Source organism: Podarcis melisellensis (assembly GCF_964234715.1).
Source record: "Podarcis melisellensis genome assembly, chromosome: 7".
Lineage (NCBI taxonomy): Eukaryota > Metazoa > Chordata > Lepidosauria > Squamata > Lacertidae > Podarcis > Podarcis melisellensis.
The window spans coordinates 75,809,370-75,830,866 of record NC_138539.1 but is presented as its reverse complement, the minus strand read 5'-3'; the positions used below and the strand labels follow the sequence as shown (position 1 = coordinate 75,830,866).

Below are 21,497 nucleotides of genomic sequence, written 5' to 3'. Positions count from 1 at the left end.
GAAAGAGAAGAAGGGAAGTCATTGATTTAAGGTTGTTTAAATGAATACTTTAAAATGTAAATTAGAAAATTTAATAAATACGATAAGTAAAAAGACAGCCTCAGACACAAATCGCAGGAGACTTTCTCCCATCCATTTCTTCTCCACCTCCTGGTAAACCGGGATCCACAAAAAAACTTGGTTCAGTGAAAACGGAATCACATTTTAATTCTGTTCCAGTCCCCATGCTCAGATGCAATTCCCCGCTCACTCTTAAATCTTTAGCTACAGCAGCTGCTGGAATATTTGACTTTTCATAGATTCAACATGTGTGAGGGGTGCATTCACACCCGCACACTCCAGCGGCAGTTATTACTCAACCAGTGAAGTGCTTCACTTCTGTATTCTTGCCGGCGAGGAGTAAATTGAGTTGGCTGTGGGGATTGCAACAGAAGTGGAGTGCTCTACCTGTGGAATAAAACCACTGCTGTGCAAAGGTGGAATTTGCCCTTTCACTCTTAAGGTAATAAGCCATGAGCTCATTTCTATGCACATGATAAAAAGAGGAGGAACAGCCTTGCTTTCGTTTCCAAAGAAGAAAGGTGTCTACGATTTTATTCCACCGGTATTTGTTAATAATCCCGACTATTTCACAATCCCAAACTGACAATGAAAAATAATGGTCTGCGTTTTGAATTTGCCTCTTCTGCAGAAGTGGAACACCCACAAGACAAGAATATACTCATACTTTATGATTAATGCGCCATTAAATTCAGGCCTGTGTCTAAGCATGTTTGAGGGAGGCTGAAGCAGTCTGTTTCCTAGGCCGGCCTATCCCAGTGAATTAATTGGGAACAGCTGGGATATAAAGGCAGCAGACAGCAGGCAGGAAACAGAAAGAGTATTTAACAAGGAAAGAAGAGAAAGGGGGAGTCAAGTTGGGTGGGGGGAGTTCACCCACAAAATCTCAAGGAGCATTTCCACAAGCAGTGCCTCTAAACTAGAGGTCAGCAAACTTTTCCAACTTTGTCTGCTCAGAAATAAATCCCACTTAATTCAATCGGACTTATTCCCAGATAAGTGCATACAGTCATACCTCATGTTACGTTCTTTCAGGTTACGTCCCGTGGCGACCCGGAAGTACCAGAAAGGGTTACTTCCGGGTTTCGCCGCTCGCGCATGCGCAAAATGACATCACGCGCATGCACAGACGCGCTGCAGCGGGTTGCACTCTTTTCATGTTGCGAACGGGCCTCCAGAACGAATCCCGTTCGCAGCCAGAGGTACCACTGTATAAGAATGCAGCCAAGTTTTGCCACATCTCTGCACATGGTGCAATGGGCTCAATCAATGCAGAGACACTGCAGAATTATCCACCCCAGAGATGTCTGTCCAACACAGTTTTGCATAAGTCACCTACTTCCCAGTCAGGAGAATGCCTGGAGGAGAGACAAAGGTGGAGCCATGACTCAGGCATATACAGAAGTGGTACGTTCCCCTTAGGGGATTACTCTGCCACGCTCTGGATGGCAAACCTTTATGAGTAAGTGTGAAGTTGGCATGGAAATATTTTTTGGGGGAGGAGGGAAATGTGTCTCAGGTTTCAGAAGTTTGAGAAACATGAACCATGAGAGAAAGCTTCAAGAAAAGTGCTAAGTCCCTCAGAAGAAGGTCTCGGAATTTATATTAGAGCCCTTCTCAAGTTCTGTTGTCATTCATTTATTCATTTGGTTCTTCAGATTAAAATTTTACAGTCATGTACCCAACATAGAAACAAGATTCCAAAAAATCTCCTGGACTTCCCTCCTCCCTTTTGTGGGTCCTATTGCTAATCATTTCCTCCTGCATCTTTTATAATAATCCAAATCTTTTACCTTTCCATCGTGTCCAAAATTCACCATTAAACTACAAGTGTTATTCCAATCCTACTAACAATTTTAACCATTTACCATGGTTTTTAAGATAAATTATAAAATTTCCTCCCATTCCTTATTAAAAGGGACGCAGGTGGCGCTGTGGGTTAAAGCCTCAGTGCCTAGGACTTGCCGATCGAAAGGTCGGCAGTTCGAATCCCTGCGGCGGGGTGCGCTCCCGCTGCTCGGTCCCAGCGCCTGCCAACCTAGCAGTTCGAAAGCACCTCCGGGTGCAAGTAGATAAATAGGGACCGCTTACCAGCGGGAAGGTAAACGGTGTTTCCGTGTGCGGCTCTGGCTCGCCAGAGCAGCGATGTCACGCTGGCCACGTGACCCGGAAGTGTCTCCGGACAGCGCTGGCCCCTGGCCTCTTAAGTGAGATGGGCGCACAACCCCAGAGTCTGTCAAGACTGGCCCGTATGGGCAGGGGTACCTTTACCTTTACCTTACCTTATTAAAATTTTGGTCTTCCTGATTTCTGATTCTTCCGGTCATTTTAGCCATTTTGGCCTAATCCATCAACTTGATTTGCCATTCTTCTCTGGTGGGGAATTTCCATATCTGGAGTTCTGTTTGTTTTACACATCTTCAAAAAAGCACGTTAACAAGCCTGCCTTCAAATCAAATTATTATTTTGTATTAAAAGGAACTGGCTATGCTCTAGTTTTTACCACACTGCAAAGGAAAATTCAAATCTCCATTTCCTCCTTTGCCACACCCAACCATACCAGTGAGGAGCTCACGTCTATATAATATCCAAATTACTTTGGCCAGACAAAGTTCCTTCCAGGAGACATCTGCTTCTACTACATTTCGACTGCAAAAGAGTTATACTGTCTCTGTGGATCTTCTAATTTGGTAGCTTGTGCTGAAGTTTATTGCCAAGCAAACCTAAAGCGCTAGAGGTCAGAGCAGAAAGTTGAGGTTTCCTTTTTCAAAAGGGAGGACCTGTTTACTTCCCCCTTATCATAGCTCTGAGTAACCAAAGATTTTCTGCACAATAATAACTCAGTCTGCAAAAACTCCCCCATCGCCCCTAAAACCAACTGTAGGCTTAACACCGTGTCTTCTCTCAGAAATGTGCAATTAACTTTGGAATCTCCAACTCAAGAAGAAGAAAAGGCTAAGGGAGTAAACTGTACACAAGTCCAGACTGCAGCCCCTAAGGCTTGCACTCCTCCTTCCCGCAACTTCTGCAACCAAGTTGGTGCCAAACATACTATTCTGCTTTCCTTTGGACCACATCAGCAAGGCGGGGGGGGAGGGGGGGCCAATGGTCCTTGTTTTCAGGGCAGCCCAAGACCTCCATACATATTGCCCAGGCTTGGGCCCCAGAGAAGTCATTTCATTTTAATTTTTTTGTATATAATTTTTATTAAATTTTCTGTTTTACAATTTAAAGTACAGTCATACCTCGAGTTACAGATGCTTCAGGTTGTGTTTTTTCGGGTTACGGACTGCCGAAACCCAGAAGTACCGGAACAGTCTGCAAGTTGCAGACGCTGCAGGTTGCGAACATGCATCCCGCATGGATCATGTTCGCAACCCGAGCGTCCACTGTACTCATTTTTACATCCTTAAGATATCACTGACTTCCCTTCTTCTCTTTCCATGGTTCATATTACATACCATAAATCCCCACATATTTTACAAAAAACTATACTAATCGGATTTCCATTATTGCATCCATCAAAACTTATTTACCCTGTTGAATTTATCTTAATGCTGCCAGAGTTTTCAGCTGTACACAATTATTTCCCATATATTCAATAAACCTTTCCCAATCTTCTCTAAATTCTATATGTTAGGGCTGCAAGCTGCACATATTCCGTCAGCTTAAGTTGCCATTCTTCTTTAGTTGGAACCTCACTCGTTTTCCATTTTGGGGCTAACAAAACACAGGCCGCACTAGTGGCATACATAAACAGCCTTTTTTGACCCCTGGGAATTTCCGTCTGAAATATCCCCAACAAAAAGGACTCTGGGTTTTTTTGGGAAAGTATTTTTAAACATTTTTTTTTCAATTCATTATGGATTATTTCCCAATATTCTTTGAATTTTCCAAATTGCCTGTGCTACGCAGGTTCTGTCAACTTAAGCTGACATTCTTCTTTGGTAGGGACTTCCAGAGAGGTCATTTCAGTACTGCTAACGCAGCAATAGCAATGCAGGGATGCTGCAGTTATGAGTTACCAGTCCCTGCAGCCACAGCAGGTGCTGTGATTCTCCAGTAGTTTGACACCACCCCCGGAGGCACACTCCATTGTCTTTCCAGACAAATGGATGCCAACCAAGAGCTTCAACCTAGTGTCGAGAAATCCTTTGTACACGACAAAGCTCTTCTTGAATAAAAACTTCTTGAATAAAAACTATCCATTTTGACAGTTGCTGTGTTTATTTAAAAAAAAATAGCAGCTGCCACACAACTTTAAAAGAAATTAAAAGCTGCTATCCTTTCCTTCTGCCCCTTTGATGGAAAAACTAATTTTTCCTGTTTATTTGTCATTTGAAGTGTAACATATTAGAAACAGCAAGGGGCATTTTTCTAGGCGGGGGGAAGACACAAGGGTTTCATGAACTGTACTATCTAACACACACAAAGACAACAGTTGTTTATTCTTTGGTGAGGATTTCTCATGGCACAATGTGATTCTAATATTTTTTAAAAACAAAGGGCTCATTTACTTCACATTCTTTCTGATGCACACTTGGGGAAGGGAAAAAAACAGGAAATACCAGCTTTTGGAGTTGGCTATAAAAGCCACAAGGATATTTTCCTCTTAGGCACAGTTCAGATGCCCACTTTTAGAAAAGCATTTTTTGGTACCCCATTTGTTTAGTTTGTTCTGAAATGCAGATTTGTGGAAAAGCAAGGGGGAGGTTCAAAATAGGCAGAACTGCAACAGACACGATGCCATCGAAGGAGATACCCCCGTTTGTGTTAAATATTCCGGAACGTTCCCCATATAACAAATATGTTCCCCTTCCCCCACACTGGCATCAATCAGCAATGTGGAGAAGGGTTGAGAAATACACAACATATCACATAGTGCATGTTCAAAAATCTTGCCTGGAGGGGGACTCATCACAGGGAAACAAATAAATTGTTGCTGTCTATTCATGTGGCCCATTTCTACAGAATCAATCAGTAAAGTTTTTTTTGGATTAACAACAACAACAACCACAATAATAATAATAGTAATTTATTATTTATACCCCACCCATCTGGCTGGGTTTCCCCAGCCACTCTGGGCGGCTCCCAATAGAATATTAAAAACACAATAAATGCATCAAACATTAAAAACTTCCCGATACAGCGCTGCCTTCAGATGTCTTCTAAAAGTCAATTTCCTTGACATCTGATGGGAGGGCGTTCCACAGGGCGGGAGCCACTACCGAGAAGGCCCTCTGCCTGGACTGAGCCATTGCCGTTTGAAATTGAAAGGCGGTTCCATGTTTGAAGGCTCCTTCCACAGGGTTCAAGTGTCATAAAACAGGAGTTCGGAGACCAGGGTTCAAATCTCTCACAATCACTTAGCCTAATTACCTTGCAGGGTTGTTGATGGGGAGTACTTGGAAACGTAGGATATAAAATTAAATATATATATTGTTAAGTTGTGGGTGAACATATAAGACGACACAGCGATTCTTCAAACAGCTCTTGTTTATTCACAGGCCAGAACAGAACCAAACTGAAGGGTTCAGCCAGCCTGCTTATATAGAGCTCCACTAGAACGCAACAGTAACCATTTTCTGTAACTATCCAATCACTGAATGTCACTTTCGATCCCTTATTTGCATATGTGGACCTGAACTATCTACAGTATCCCGCTGCTGGCCCAGGGTGAGAACTTCAGTACATAACATATATATATTAAGCTCTGTAGGTTAAAAGCAAGCATTTAAAGGGAAAAAAACTTTCACAGCAAGCCTATCTTCAGATATTTTTTTAAGTGTGTACAGTGGTACCTCGGGTTAAGTACTTAATTCGTTCCGGAGGACCGTTCTTAACCTGAAGCACCACTTTAGCTAATGGGGCCTCCTGCCGCCGCCGCGCCGCCGGAACATGATTTCTGTTCTTATCCTGAAGCAAAGTTCTTAACCTGAAGCACTATTTCTGGGTTACTGGAGTCTGTAACCTGAAGTGTATGTAACCTGAAACATATGTAACCCGAGGTACCACTGTACAAGGATCCTCCCCCCTACCCCCATGGGAGACTATTCAAACATTTCTTTCTCCCCTCACCTACAGCCTTTGAAATAACAAGGTCCAGGAAAAGCTTTGCTACTTAGTTCTACGGATTGTTTAAACTGAACAGGAGGGAAAAGAGAGTTTCCTTCCTGTTTTCCTTCTTCACTTCATCTTTGTTCTAGCTCAGCACAGAATAACCCAGGGAGTGCAGCTTGTCAACATGACATCTGCATGTTCCTTTAGATAAACGCATTCTTGAGCATCAAAATGAAAACAAGCAAATTTAGTTACACATCGCCAAAAACTATTAAAAGACTACGCGGGTCTGGAACTCATCACGAAACCGCAATCCAGTGTGACAAACTAGGCACATACTCTTGTACCTTGTCCTGACCTGAACTCCTTTTGTCTTGCAACATACGCTTTTTCCTGGATGACTTAAATATTATTCTATCAATTCATGACATTACAAAAAGGGAAGAAAGCCACTCAGCGTGCTGGGCAATTACTTGATTAATTTCACAGGAGAAATTGTTTAGTAAATGAAAAAGGAGGCACCTTCATTGAATACTTGCTTAATTTGAAAGTGAAAAAAATCACTACTTTGTTTAATAGATGGTGTCAAATAATCCTGGTATCTCTGCAGAGCTAAGGCCCAATTGGCATGTAACCATGTCATGGCCAGGGTTTTAGGCTTACATAATTTTGGATTTATTCCACTCATAATGACATTAATTACTCAGGAGAGAGGCAGTAAACAATGGTGTAGGCCAGGTGTAGGGAAACTCTAGCCCTACAGATGCTGATTAACTACAAATCCCATCATCCCTGGACATTGGTCATGCTTCTTAGGGCTGATGGGAATTGTAGTTCAACAACCTATGGAGGTCCAAAGATCCTTCACTTCTGATGTAGACCAGAGATCCAGAGCAAGCTAAAAGGAGGACTGCTTTGAGTGAAGGGAGGAAATAGACAGCCACTCCATGGAATGGAGACAATAGCTTCCTCTGAATGGCAATTCTTCCTGTCTTTGTAAGATAAAGGTAAAGGACCCCTGGACGGTTAAGTCCAGTCAAAGGCGACTACGGTGTTGCAGCGCTCATCTCGCTTTCAGGCTGAGGGAGACGACGTTTGTCCACTGACAGCTTTCCAGGTCATGTGGCCAGCATGACTAAACCGCTTCTGGCACAACGGGACACTGTGATGGAAACCAGAGCGCACGGAAATGCTGTTTACCTTCCCGCCGCAATGGTACCTATCTATCTACTTGCACTGGCATGCTTTCAAATGCTAGGTTGGCAGGAGCTGGGACAGAGCAACGGGAGCTCACTCCATCACGGGGATTCGAACCGCCGACCTTCTGATCGACAAAAGCCCAAGAGGCTCAGTGGTTTAGACCACAGCACCTTTGTACACAAGGAGAAACACAACCATCCTGGAGGGGTCCCAAGTGTCCAACTGCTAAGAGCAAACATTTGGGCTCCCAGCGAGATCACAGCCATGTTGTTCCTCTTCTAATCATTCTGCTACTGAGCTTACATGTTATCCAAACCTGGGTTCAACGTGCTTTGGTTCTTTCCAGACAAACCACGTGTTATAACCAAGGTTTCTCTCTATGGTTTACAGAAGCCGAACTATGGCTTAGCTCCACACAACAGCCAGGACTAGAGGAAGAGCAAAGTTGTCGCAATCTCGTCTCAAGGGGACCAAATGTTTGCTCCTTCAAACTACACCTTGGTTGGGTTTAACTGCAACCAAGGTTGTAGATGTATAATACAATCAACTAGCTTACTTATACTGCAACTGACACGGCAGTGAATCTGTGAGAGGTGTCAGTGAAGCAAAAGGACAATTTTTCTGTATAGAAACATGTACTGGCCTGCAGAGGATCGACCTCAAAATCTTCCACTTGCACAAATGTTTGGATAGGTTTGAATTCCTACACAAACCGCCCCTTCCTATCCCAACTAGCTGCCAGCCAGCAGGGTGCTGAACTCCACACATATAATCTTGTATGTACAGAGTTAACTGTTTTTCCCTTTTCAGTATATCAAATAATAAGAGTGCATGCCTTAATTCATGCCTGCGCATAAAAAATGCATCACCTTTAATAAGCCTAACATCAGCACCACTTCCAATAAGTTAAGAGTATACAACCATCGATTTGCATTGAGATCACTCTTCAAATTTAAATTATTGAAGAGCCTCATAAAAAACTAATAGGCTTTCATAACTCTTACCAACAAAATGCAGCAATATCGCAAAGGAAATACAATATATGGTCCAGTTAACATGGCATTTATTGATGAAATATTCACCTCTTGCCTTCATCCTCTGTGCCGTAATAAAACACTAAATGCATTGCCGGGCAGGGCAGGAGATTCTGGAGGGCAAAAGATGGTATCAGCTGCACACATCCAACTTTGCTATCTCAAATTAACACAAATTGCATTGCTGCGTATACTTCATATCCTCCGAAGGAGCCATTTTCTACAAGGAAGTGTAATACAGAATCGCAATCAGCACACAACATACATACAACCAGACACCATCTTTATCTCCTTCACATCTGATGGGAGGGTGTTCCACAGGGCGGGCGCCACCACCGAGAAGGCCCTCTGCCTGATTCCCTGCAACCTCACTTCTCGCAATGAGGGAACCGTCAAAAGGCTCTCGGAGCTGGACCTCAGTGTCCAGGTTGAACAATGTTGGTGGAGATGCTTCTTCAGGTATTCTGCTAATTTCAGAAGCACTGAAGGAGTCATGCCCCAACCTACTTAACTATAGGGATGTAGGAATCATGAACTATCCAGGCAGTTGTTGTTTTCCGCATGTGTATATGTCCGTGTGTGCTAGTGAGCAAGCAAAGGCATAAATGGGCGCAGGGCCATGTTTTTGTCAAAGTCTCATTTCTCCAGACCACATTATTGAAAAATGCAGAAAAAGCCAACTTTCTTTTACCTCTTCCCTGAAATCAACCACGGTTTTAAATAACCAGACCTCTAAAATATTCCTAAATGGAGTTTTATGCCTCAAGCAACTTTTTAACGGCGTTATAAATCCCCGGAGTAAAAAAACAAAACAACAAATTAGAAAGGCTGCCAAAGACCCTCATGTAAAAAAGCCACAGCTATTGCAATTACTGAAAGGAATTAAGAAACGTTTTATGGGCCACAAAACAGTAACTCGACTGTGAACTGAACACTCTCAGACTTTCGCTGTAGAAGAAAGAGAGCAGGATGGAGCATGACTCAGTAAAGGTTTGGAACTGAGCTGGGAAGTCTCCACAGAAACCATTAGGATGATGGTGCAGTCCAGTCAGCGAGTGACTCGCTCTTCAAAATCTGAGCCAGTAGCAGTGCTGGGGTCATAAGCCCAAGCAACTGGTAGGATACTGACACTAGAAATCAGTAGGATTAGCAATTGCTCAAGAGCAGGAACAGGGTTGGCTCAGTGTATGCCATTTAACAGAACAGCGTTATCGCTTTTACATACTGTATTAGCTCTATTGGAAAGGCTACCAATATAAAGTATGGCTAAATGCAACATACAGTGGTACCTCAGGTTACATATGCTTCAGATTACATACACTTCAGGTTACAGACTCCACTAACCCAGAAACAGTACCTCGGGTTAAGAACTTTGCTTCAGGATGAGAACAGAAATCGTGCTCTGGCGGCACAGCAGCAGCAGGAGGCCCCATTAGCTAAAGTGGTGCTTCAGGTTAAGAACAGTTTCAGGTTAAGAACGGACCTCCGGAACAAATTAAGTACTTAACCTGAGGTACCACTGTAACCCAGAAATAGTACCTCAGGTTAAGAACTTTGCTTCAGGATGAGAACAGAAATAGCTCGGTGGCGGCGCAGCAGCAGTGGGAGGCCCCATTAGCTAAAGTGGTACCTCAGGTTAAGAACGCTTTCTGGTTAAGAATGGACCTCCAGAACGAATTAAGTTCTTAACCCGAGGTACCACTGTATTTTGGATCTAGGTATGCATCGCCTTCTGCCCCAAAACCATATTCCTTTTTCCCTCTTATGTTAGCATAAGATATTCATATGCAATCTGCTAATTTTAAGGAATACAATCCACTAGAAATTGCTCCTGCACAAGCCCAACTGAAATGAGTGTAAACGGGACAAGAGAAGGGGAGACCTTCGCCGGTAGAAAAATTATGCCCAAGGGCAATTATATCATGCTGTCTGAATGTTGCGGCTCTGAAGTTCAATGCCTCACTGCCTTGCCTCGATTTGAGGAAATAAAAATGTTTATACTCGGCAGTGGGACTTTGGATGAAGATTAAAGGCAAGATGCTAAATATATATATCCATACACTGATCTTTTAAAGTAATATCAACATGTTGGAAGGCCTAAAAGATATTAACTGACATCAAAGCTACTCAGAAACCGCAAATTAACATTTACACTGAAATGCCACTGCCACGTTCTAAAAGTGTAGCCACTTGCCTCAGGTGAGTAACTTTCATTAGTAAGCAAGTAAGGATCAATGAGCACTGTATTTCACAAGCCAAGCCCAAAAGCAAGAAGAAGCAGTGTTAGAAACTCAGATATATTACTTGGGTGCCAAATGGCTCCTTAAGGCAAGGTTGCGGTCACCAAAAGAGAATGTCTAGTTCCCATTTTTTAGCAAGACGGCTCTAAAGTCTTATTTTTCAAATGATGCACTAACAGTGACTGGTTCTCAGTTAAACATCTGGCAAGTTCAGAGGACAACCTTGAGCTCTGAGAACTTAAAGAAGAAAAGTCACTTGATACAGGGACAGTCCACATACAGTGGTACCTCTGGTTACGAACTTAATTTTTTCCGGAGGTCCGTTCTTAACCTGAAACCGTTCTTAACCTGAAGCACCACTTTAGCTAATGGGCCTCCTGCTGCCGCCATGCCACTGGCGTGCGATCCCTGTTCTCATCCTGAGGTAAAGTTCTTAACCCGAGGTGTTTGTAACCCGAGGTACCATGGTATTATATTGGCCTATTCTGATGTCTTTTTTCTTAATCTTGACTGTTCCTGCTCATTCAGGCTGCACCAAAAAGCATTTTCATTCCAGAAATTCATTCCGATGGTGCAGATAAAATATAACTGACAGAATTCCACAGGGTGGGGTATTAGTTTGTGAAAACAGTCCCGATCCCAGGCATGCACCTCCTGATAGTGATGTCAGGAGCTATCCTGACACCCAGGCATCTTCACTTGATAAACAAACAAACAAACAAACAAACAAACAAATAATTTTTTATTTATATCCCGCCCTCCCCAGCCGAAGCTGGGCTCAGGGCGGCTAACAACAATAAAATAATACAACTTTCTAAAATCATTTAATTATAAAATTAATTCAAATCAAATTGATGGCAACCATTGGGCTAGAGTTCTGTGAAGATTGTCAGGCTGTGCCTTGGCCAATTAGCCTGGTGGGACAGCTCTGTCTTGCAGGCCCTGCGGAATGATGTCAAGTCCCACACGGCTCTAGTCTCTTGTGACAGAGCGTTCCACCAGATCGGAGCCACAGCCGAAAAAGCCCTGGCTCTAGTTGAGGCCAGCCTAACGTCTCTGTGGCCTGGGACCTCCAAGATGTTTTTGTTTGAAGATCGTAAGTTCCTCTGTGGGACATACCAGGAGAGGCGGTCCCGTAGGTACGAGGGTCCTAGGCCGTATAGGGCTTTAAAGGTTGAAACCAGTACCTTAAACCTGATCGTGTACTCCACAGGGGGCCAGTGTAGCTGGTATAGCACCGGGTGAATGTGATCTCGCAGCGAGGACCCCATAAGGAGTCTCGCTGCAGCATTCTGCACCCACTGGAGTTTCTGGGTCAGTCGCAAGGGCAGCCCCACGTAGAGCGAGTTACAATAATCCAGTCTGGAGGTGACCGTCGCGTGGATCACAGTGACTAGGTCAGGGCGAGAGAGGTACGGTAACTTGGTCACCACTGGTCGAAAGCCAGGTGCAAAATGTGCCTGGCGCCTGGCTAATTTCGAACTCTGATTCCTTATCCAGCCAAAGAGATCCCTCGATTACAGTGGGAGGGTTAAGCTGGTGTTTAACAACACCAACTTACACACAGAGGTACAATATGTTAATACCATTGCGTTGAATTGGACATAACCTCCAGTTAAGTATGTACAGGATTGCATTCAATGGCAATCTTTGACTGGATTGTGGATTGTGTACTGTGTACAGCTTAATGTGAAACACTCTGAACATTTAAAAGGCACCAGTCTTGTTTCGTTTGCTATTATGTATTTTTCTGTTTTTATACTGTAAACCGCCCTGCGATCCTCAGGTGAAAGGCAGTTTGTAAATTCAATAAATAAAAAGTAAATAATTCCTATCATAACATTTTGGAAAAAAGCACCATTTTTCCTGCTCCCTTGAGACAGCTTTTAGATTTATTTTTGAAATGCACAAGGCAAAGGCTCACAAAGTTCCACAGAGTACCTAATTGTCGTTTCACTAATTACCGTTCTGGGACACACAGCAACTGTTTTGCTTATGGGAGTGGCAAGAGCACTATAAACACGAAGACCTTCCTTCAGGAGGAAAAAGGTCGTTCTTGTGACTAAAAACCAGAGAGAAAACATGATTCAGCAAGAGTCTCTCATTTAAGAATGCAAGAGGCCATGCACCAGTGCAGCTCTTGCCTCCTCTTCCATTTATTCAGAATTTAACTAGGTGTCCACACAATGTAAGATCCTTGGATCTTTAGACACCTGGAGGTGGTGGGTGTTAATCTATTTTTTGGTGGAAAATAAGTAAGTCCCCAACAGATCTGTCATCAGCCTGGATAGCTCAGTTGATTGCAGCGTGGTGCTGATAATGACGCAGGTGGTGCTGTGGTCTAAACCACTGAGCCTCTTCGGCTTGCCGATCAGAAGGTCGGCGGTTCAAATCCCCACGACTGAATGAGCTCCCATTGCTCTGTCCCAGCTCCTGCCAACCTAGCAGTTCGAAAGCATGCCAGTGCAAGTAGATAAATCGGTACCGCTGCGGCAGGAAAGGTAAACTGCGTTTCTTTGCGCTCTGGCTTCCATCACGGTGTCCCGTTGCGCCAGAAGCAGTTTAGTTATGCTGGCCACATGACCCAGAAAGCTATCTGCGGACAAACGCCAGCTCCCTTGGCCTGAAAGCAAGATGAGTGCCACAATCCCATAGTCACCTTTGACTGGACCAGGGGTCCTTTATCTTTTTTTTTAACCTAATGCCAAAGTTGCAAGTTCGATCTCTGTATAGGACAGCTGAATATTCCTGAAGTTAAAGGGAGCTGGGTTATCTGATCGTCATCGTTCCTTCCTTCTGTGATTCTAAGACAATGCTAAAGTCCACATGTCTGAATTGCTTGACTTCTATCACTGGATTCAAAGGCATGCAAAGGAACTGGCAATAGTTTTTCCAAGCCCGCTGCAGGCTATCAGCCACATGGCACAAGTTTCCTGCATTTGCGATTCCCTTAACATGTGAATTTGAAAGTCTTGTATGCTGTCATCTCAGCTAGTACAGTGGTACCTCAATTCATTCCGGAGGTCCGTTTTTAACCTGAAACTGTTCTTAACCTGAAGCACCACTTTAGCTAATGGGGCCTCCTGCTGCCGCTGCACCACCGCTGCACGATTTCTGTTCTCATCCTGAAGCAAAGTTCTTCACCCAAGGTAATATTTCTGGGTTAGTGGAGTCTGTAACCTGAAGCATATGTAACCTGAAGCATATGTAACCCGAGGTACCACTGTACTAGAGTAAAAGGAGGGAGGGGAGTCGGGAAGAAAGGGAAGAACTAAAAGAATGCATGGCATGAGATTGTGTGCTATTGGGTTCCAGAGAGAAAAGGGGGTTTAACAGTGAATGTTGGGCTGAAATATTTTGCAATGTGGCCCCGGGGACGGAGAAAGGGGAGGCACAAAAGACCCAGCTTGCAGCAATCTTTTGTCAATTTATAAGGCCATCGTGACGTCACCTTCTTATCTCCTAAAACTGTTGCAGATTAAACATCTGCATTTCCTTAAAACGTTTTCCATTCAAACCTGTATTTACTTAACATCTTTCAGCTCCAGATAAAATGCACCTGTGGAACACAGAGGCCTCACAAACCATATTTATGTGCTTTTAATTTTTTTAATTAAATATGCATTTAATTGAACCAAAGGACTCTCAGCAAACCATATTCCTTCTCACCAGACCACATTCCAAACTGGCTCTGCTCCTTGACCTCCTCAAGTTCTTTTGCCTGGCTGGAATATTATTATTAATAAGGACCGCCTCTTTCCATATGAACCAACCGGACCCTGAGATCAACTTCTGAGGCCCTCCTTCGTGTGCCTCCTCCTTGAGAGGTCCAGAGGGTGGCAACACGAGAACGGGGCCTTCTCTGCAGTGGCTCCCTATCTGTGGAATGCTCTGCCCAGGAAAGATCACTTGGCGCCTCCATTACACACCTTTAGGCAGCAGGCAAAAATGTTCCTTTTTAACCAGGCGTTTGGCTGATTCGATTTCCACCCTATACCCTTTTAAAATGTGTTTTTTGTGGGAGGGGGGTATTGAGTCGCTCTTTTAATTTTCATTAGGTATTTTGTGGTTTTATATCTTGATTTTACTCTGTGAACCGCCCTGAGACCCCCGGGTATAGGGCGCTATATAAATTCAATAAATAATAATAATAAATAATAATTCATGTCTCAACTTTTTCCCTGATGGGACTCAAGGTGGCTCACAATCAGAACTGCTCAAAGCTCAAAACAACCAATCATTTTAAAAAAACACACACAATTAAACACTGACAAAACTAAAGTTATATACATACAGTCCTAGCTCAGGTTGAAGTAGCTTTGGGATAAGTATTTTCGGGTTGCGCGCTGCGGCGACCCGGAAGTAACGGGGCACGTTATTTCCGGGTTTCGCCGCTCGCGCATGCGCAGATGGTCAAAATGACATCGCGTGCATGCGCAGAAGCGGCGAATTGCGACCCGCGCACACGCAGATTGCATTCACTTCTGGATGCGAACGGGACTCTGGAACATATCCCATTCACATCCAGAGGTACCACTGTATATGAAATCTATTAAAACCACGCCAATAATTTCCATAAATAAGTATGTCTTTGTACTGTGACAATGCCCCCTTGCTCACCTGCTCAAAGAGATGTGCATGTTTGTGCGCATATATAGAGGCCTCTGGCTTTTGCATGGCTCAAACATGACATACATTAGACACAGGATCATGCCTATTGTGCCACTCACATTTTCTTCCTGGCCCAAATCATCCCTGCCATGTGGGCCCCAGAAAAGTGTGACCCTCGGGTTGAAAAAAGTTCCCCATCCCAGCTTTTCGGACACCATGCAGCCTGCCCAGCAAGGGGAGGGGATATAATCTTTTTTGGGAGGTATCACGTTTTTAAAAAACAAAACACCTTGTGACTCATTCAAGGTTATACATACATTCAGTCGGTGACAGGACTCACAAGGGACCTCCCCAGGCCACCATGTGACAAATCCAATGTCACACGAACACAGCCGTCCTTATCTTTATACCAGCCTAGTTACTCACACAGAACTGCTTGCTCAAATATTTTCAGGGTCAGGAAATTCAACATAAAATTTCAGCTTTTCCAGAACTGAAAGGTGAACAAGGAAGGCACGTACAACCACAGGAACGCACCTTCGTATTTCCACGACCAAATTACATTTTCAGAAATATTGTAAGGTGCAAGACTCCAGTCTGTCATATGTTTGGATGACCCCCTAAAGAGACTCTTTGTACATGGAAAGCTAGCATCTCATGGGAACGGGTTCTAATCTAGCCTTTTCCTTGATTTGTTAACTTTCCACAGAGTTTTAAGTGAAGGCAAACTTTTAAAGATACAAGACCTTTATCTTGCAATCTCAAGTCAGATAAATCCCTGGCAGGCTGTAAAACATGATATTTCTGAATATGCAATTCAGTTCAGGATTTAGGCAAACAAAAGAGCATGGCTCACCATGAAACATATTTTCCTGGCTGAAGATTAATGTATTTATTTATTTTATGGCCTGCTCTAAATTGCTCAGGGTTTTTCTAAATTAATGTGTCGCATTAAAATGTTTTAAAATAAAAAATGGAAAACAATCGCTTCCAAAAGACCCACTGTTGAACAGATGTGCTGCGTCAACACCTGTCTAAAGACAGGATTATCCAATATCAAACTCTTTCCAAACCTCCTCTTGGTGCCTTTCCAACTCCTTCTAAAAACCTCCAAAAGGGATTCCATGAACACCTTAAATTTCAAAACATCCCTTAACATTAACAAATTCACTTTAATGTTTATATTTATAACTACTCTGGGACCTTAGGGTGCAAGGCAGGTAAATAATAATATTTATAATAAATAATTCAAAGTTACTTTTCTGCCTTTTCTTCAAATTTTGGCTGCCTTCCTTCCTCTTTTTGTTGGCAGTCCTTTACATTTTTTAAAATACTATTAGCTTAACCCCACCCCCTGCACACTCAATCTTAACCCCTTAATGTCTAGCACCTACCTGTTCACAGTCTCTCTTGGGGGGGTGGGGGAGAACCTCCTCTAAGTTTATGTATTTGCAAAGGAAGATTTTAATTCCAAGGGTAAAGAAGATCATCAGAGAAATGTGTGCCTTTTCTAATAATAAATTAATTTACTTTCTCTCCCCATCTTGATCACACACACAGGTCGAAATCCCGCTTGCAATATGATTGTAGCTGCCCATGGTCTTACTCATCGAAAACCACAAAAGTTCAAAGGAACCTTGAAATATGCAAAAAAAGTCACATGCTACACTGAACAACACTTCAATGCCTGCAAAGGTATTGAGGTATTGCTCAAGACTATCCTGTCGGCAAGGCTGAACCAGACAACTAAAAACAAGAAGCTACAGACTCACCTGTATTCAGGCAAACTGACTGCTAACTTTCCACATATACAGTAGTTACACCCTGGAAGAGTTATGATCATACTGCAGCCCCTCACTTCAGGGATAGATGACTTTGTTTGCTTTAGAAATAAGGCAAATTTGCAGCCACAACTATAACCATTTTCACAAGACCACTCTGCTAAGAGTTCTACTACATTCCCAAATACAGACATCAGGTGTCAACACAAACAGGACACTAAACTTTACTTTAAACACCATGCTATTTTATGGGAAAGTTGACATCAAGGAACAATCCAGGCAAAAGTAAATGTTGAATTTAATGGAAGAGTTAAGCAAGAAGACATCTTTGCCATAGCTCATATGAAAACCAAGTACCGAAAGAGCTCTCTTGCACAGAAAATCCACCTAAAGTTTGTTTCAATGGGACCTTTAGCAAGTGACTGATCAAACCATTTTTCTAATCAAGGTTATTTTACTTTATTGTCATGACCCAAACAATCTTGGCAAAATATCCATAAGACAATGCCTCTAGTGCATGGGTAGGCAAACTAAGGCCCGGGGGCCGGATCCGGCCCAATCGCCTTCTAAGTCTGGCCTGCGGACAGTCCGGGAATCAGAGTGTTTTTACATGAGTAGAATGTGTGCTTTTCTTTAAAATACATCTCTGGGTTATCTGTGGGGCATAGGAATTCATTCATTACCCCCCAAAAAATATAGTCCGGCCCCCCACAAGGTCGGAGGGGCAGTGGACTGGCCCCCTGCTGAAAAAGTTTGCTGACCCCTGCTCTAGTGGAAGCTCCGCAAAGCCCCCCCCCATGCCAAACCACACACTTTGAAAATATCTTAACATTTGAACAGCAACGAACATTATGTGATCTTAGCAGATTCTTCCAGCATTGTTTGCGATTACTTTTAAGCTGCAAGAGAAAAGGGGGCGACATCTGGACAACATTAGGAAGTGGACAGAAGACAAAAGAGGAAATGGACCAAAATGAAATAAACCCTCCATCTCTCCCCTACGGCTGTGCTGCCATGGCAGCCCTCCTGAAACCCCTGCAGTGAGTGGCCCGTCTCAATCCCCTCTCCCTGGAAGCCCTGGCCGAGTTTTTCCAAAAGGAAATTCCTGATCTCTTTCTACAAGAACCACATGCCCTTGTTGCAAAACAAACTTGCAGCGGACTTGCTGCCCCGCTTAGCTCGCAGATGCGCTCCGTAGGCCAAGCCAAAAAATAAAAAAAATGCCCTCCCGGTTTACTGACCTAAATGCACAAAGGCGAGAGAGGGGGAGCGAGCGCAAGGCGAAAAAGCGCACACACACACACACACACAAAAAGCTCACCTCCGCTCCAGGATTGCATCCTGGCTTAAAAGGGAAACGACCACTCACTCCTCGCTCTGCAATCAAACATCCTAACAGCGGCAAAGATCCCTTCCCCAGTTTTTTGTCGTTTGCGCATTGCATCCATAGGATTCACCTATGGAGGTGTTTCTGGGGGGAAGAGAAGGTTCAAGGAAGCAATTCTTCCAACTTTGCCTCTTTGGGGCGCACTCGGAAAAATGAAACACAGCTCACCTAGGGGTACGCACCAACACAAGGATTAAAACATTTCTAAGGCTGGAATCCTCTGCATTCTTACTTGAAAGTAAACCCCTTTGAACTCGGCGGGGTTAATGCCGGGTGCAACCCAGGCGATCACTTTCTCTTTTTTAATACATTTATTTATTTGGTTTTTCAAATTAAAGTTTTACATTCACATATCCATTATAAAAAACAAGATTCCATAGAATCTCCTGGACTTCCCTCCTCCTCTTTGTGGGTCCTATTATTAGTCATTTCCTCCTGCATCTTTTATAATAACCCAAATCTTTTACATCTCCATTACATCCAAAATTCGCCATTAAACTACATTTTTTATCGGGCGATTACTTTCTATGGATCCACAGCAAGGTGCTTTATTATTCCTGTTACTTTCAAGGCGGAAGTTAAGCGTCCTTCCGTCCCAAGCGCTTCACGCGGATCGCACACCTGAATTTTTTTAAAATTCGAGATTAGCAACAACAAACCGCCAAAGTCGCTCTTTCTCCCGTCCCCCCAACAACGTGCCGTTTCCTTCACCTCTCCAAACCCCGCAGAAGAACCAAATTCCACATTTACAGTTGGGTTTCCTCGGACGTAAATCGCAAACAACCCCCCCCCCCCGCCCAGGTAAGCACGGAGGGGATCACAGCCTTTGCTAGGAAGTCATCCCTGGCGGCGAGACTCGCTTCCCACGTAGGAACGCGCGCAACAGGATCAGCCCCGCAGGAGCCGTGCGCTCACCTCGGGGAAGAAGTTCTCCATCGCTGCGGCAACTCGAGGGCGCCCGGCCGGGAGAGAAGCCGCTTCAGCGGGCTACCACGTGCCGCCACGGGGCCGATGGCCGTTCCCGGCGGGGCGGCGGAGCTGCGGCTCGGCGTCACGCCCTTCCTCCCCGCGCTGCCATCCCTCGGCCTGCCCGCGCTGCCCTCCGGCCCAGGGGCCACCAGCACACGCATCCAGACGCGCGCCACGAGGAGCCTTTTGTCTCAAAGCCTTCGCGAGGAACCCCGGCCGTGCCACATGGCTCCTGCTCGCACCGGAGCCGATCTCCTCCCTACTAAATCCACCAGGGGGAATCTCAATCGGCGGACTTAGGAATTGGGGGGGGAGCACGTCGCTGCTCTCTCTCCCGAACGAATCCGGCTGCTCCAGAGCGCAGCGCGGCCAGGGAAAGGTGCGCGCAAAACGGACACGAGCGCACACCTAGAGAGCGCAGAGAGTTAGGTTTCCTGGCGGCGGTTCCAAGGGACCTCTCGGGCGACGACCGTGTTGCACACACTCCGCCGCTTGAGATTAGCAAATCCCCGCCCTGGAGAGCGAGCGACCCAGCCAATCCCAGGCGAGCGCCTCTTTGGAATCTGGACCCGGGAGGGCGCGCGAGCTGCCTCTTTCTCTCTCTCGCCTTCTGTTTTTTTGGCTGCTGCAGAGGCTCTGATTTCCAAAAGACTTCCTGACTGTGTCGCACTTTCTGCAGAGGCGCGATGGTGGGCTGGCTCTCGCAGGCAAACCCCCCGCGCTCGCTCCTCTACCTGCCACGCTTCGTTTCAGAATTCGTGCGCACGACCTGCAAGGAGATACGAACGTCTGCACTCTATTCGCAGCCAGTGTAGATACTCAGGAGAGTGTGGGTCAGTCTCCTCGTTAGTGGAAGGAGGACTGCCTAGCAAGGGCAACCAGCCCACACTTATAATCCATATATCATATAATCATAGAGTTGAAAGGCACCCCAAGAGTAATCTGTCCCATACGGGGATCGAACCTGCAACCTTGGCGTTATCAGCATCGTGCTGTAATCAGCTGAGCTATCCAGTCCATTTTTATAGGTAAAGGGACCCCTGACCATTAGGTCCAGTTGCGGACGACTCTGGGGTTGCGGCACTCATCTCGCTTTATTGGCTGAGGGAGCCGGCGTACAGCTTCTGGGTCATGTGGCCAGCATGACTAAGGCACTTCTGGAGAACCAGAGCAGCACACGAAAACGTTTACCTTCCCGCCAGAGTGGTACCTATTTATCTACTTGCACTTTGACGTGCTTTTGAACTGCTAGGTTGGCAGGAGCAAGGACCAAGCAACGGGAGCTCACCCCGTCGCGGGGATTTGAACCGTCGACCTTCTGATCGGCAAGTACTAGGCTCTGTGGTTTAACCCACAGTGCCACCCGCATCCCAATTTTATAGGCGCCCGTTAGAGCACTTTTGGAGCCTGTTTTCATTTAATAAAGGTAAAAAAGGTAAAGGACCCCTGGGCGGTTAAGTCCAGTCAAAGGCAACTATGGGTTTGCAGCACTCATCTCGCTTTCAGGCCGAGGGAGCCACTGCGGAGCTACCTGCCCCAGCACCCAGAGCAGCGTGGGGTGGGGCTAGCTGGCCTGCAGAGGCTGGGCTAGCTGCCGGCACAGCAATTGTTCCTAGCGACCTGGGCTGACACCTGGTGCACACCGCACCCCCCGCACCCGCTTTCCTCCTCCAGTGCATGTGGCCAGCATGACTAAACAGCTTTTGGCGCAACAGAACACCATGATGGAAACCAGAGCGCACGGAAACACCTTTTACCTTCCCGCCACAGCGGTACCTATTTATCTACTTGCACTTTTTGGCATGCTTTCGAACTGCTATGTTGGCAAAAGCTAGGACAGAGCAACGGAAGCTCACCCCATCACGGGAATTCAAACCGCCAACCTTCCAATCGGTAAGCCCAAGAGGCTCAGTGGTTTAGAGCAGGGATGTCTAACAGGTCGATCGCAATCTACTGGTAGATCCCTGCAAGGTTTTGGTAGATCCCTTTCCTTAGCATTGCTAAAACTGACTCGTGCCCCGCCCCTGCCCCCTCGCCCCACCCTCCATTGTTGTTTGATCTCTAGAAGGCAAGACAGAGCTTTCTCTGTGCTGCTGTTTCCATCCATAGTGATCTTTTTGTGAGTGTCTTTTCCCCTATGTCCCTTGTCTTTAAC

At 45.0% G+C, this 21,497-nt stretch overlaps 1 protein-coding gene across 1 annotated transcript in view; it reads right to left on the bottom strand.

Moving 5' to 3' along the window:
* The window catches only part of MYO10 (myosin X), a 197,317-nt gene extending 180,607 nt beyond the window's left edge, over positions 1 to 16,710 (bottom strand). Inside the window, exon 1 of the mRNA XM_081919110.1 lies at positions 16,600 to 16,710. Within this exon, the coding sequence (XP_081775236.1) occupies positions 16,600 to 16,695 (96 nt within the window). The 5' untranslated portion in view covers positions 16,696 to 16,710. The remainder of the gene's footprint in view (positions 1 to 16,599) is intronic.
* Between the last annotated feature and the right edge of the window lie 4,787 nt (positions 16,711 to 21,497).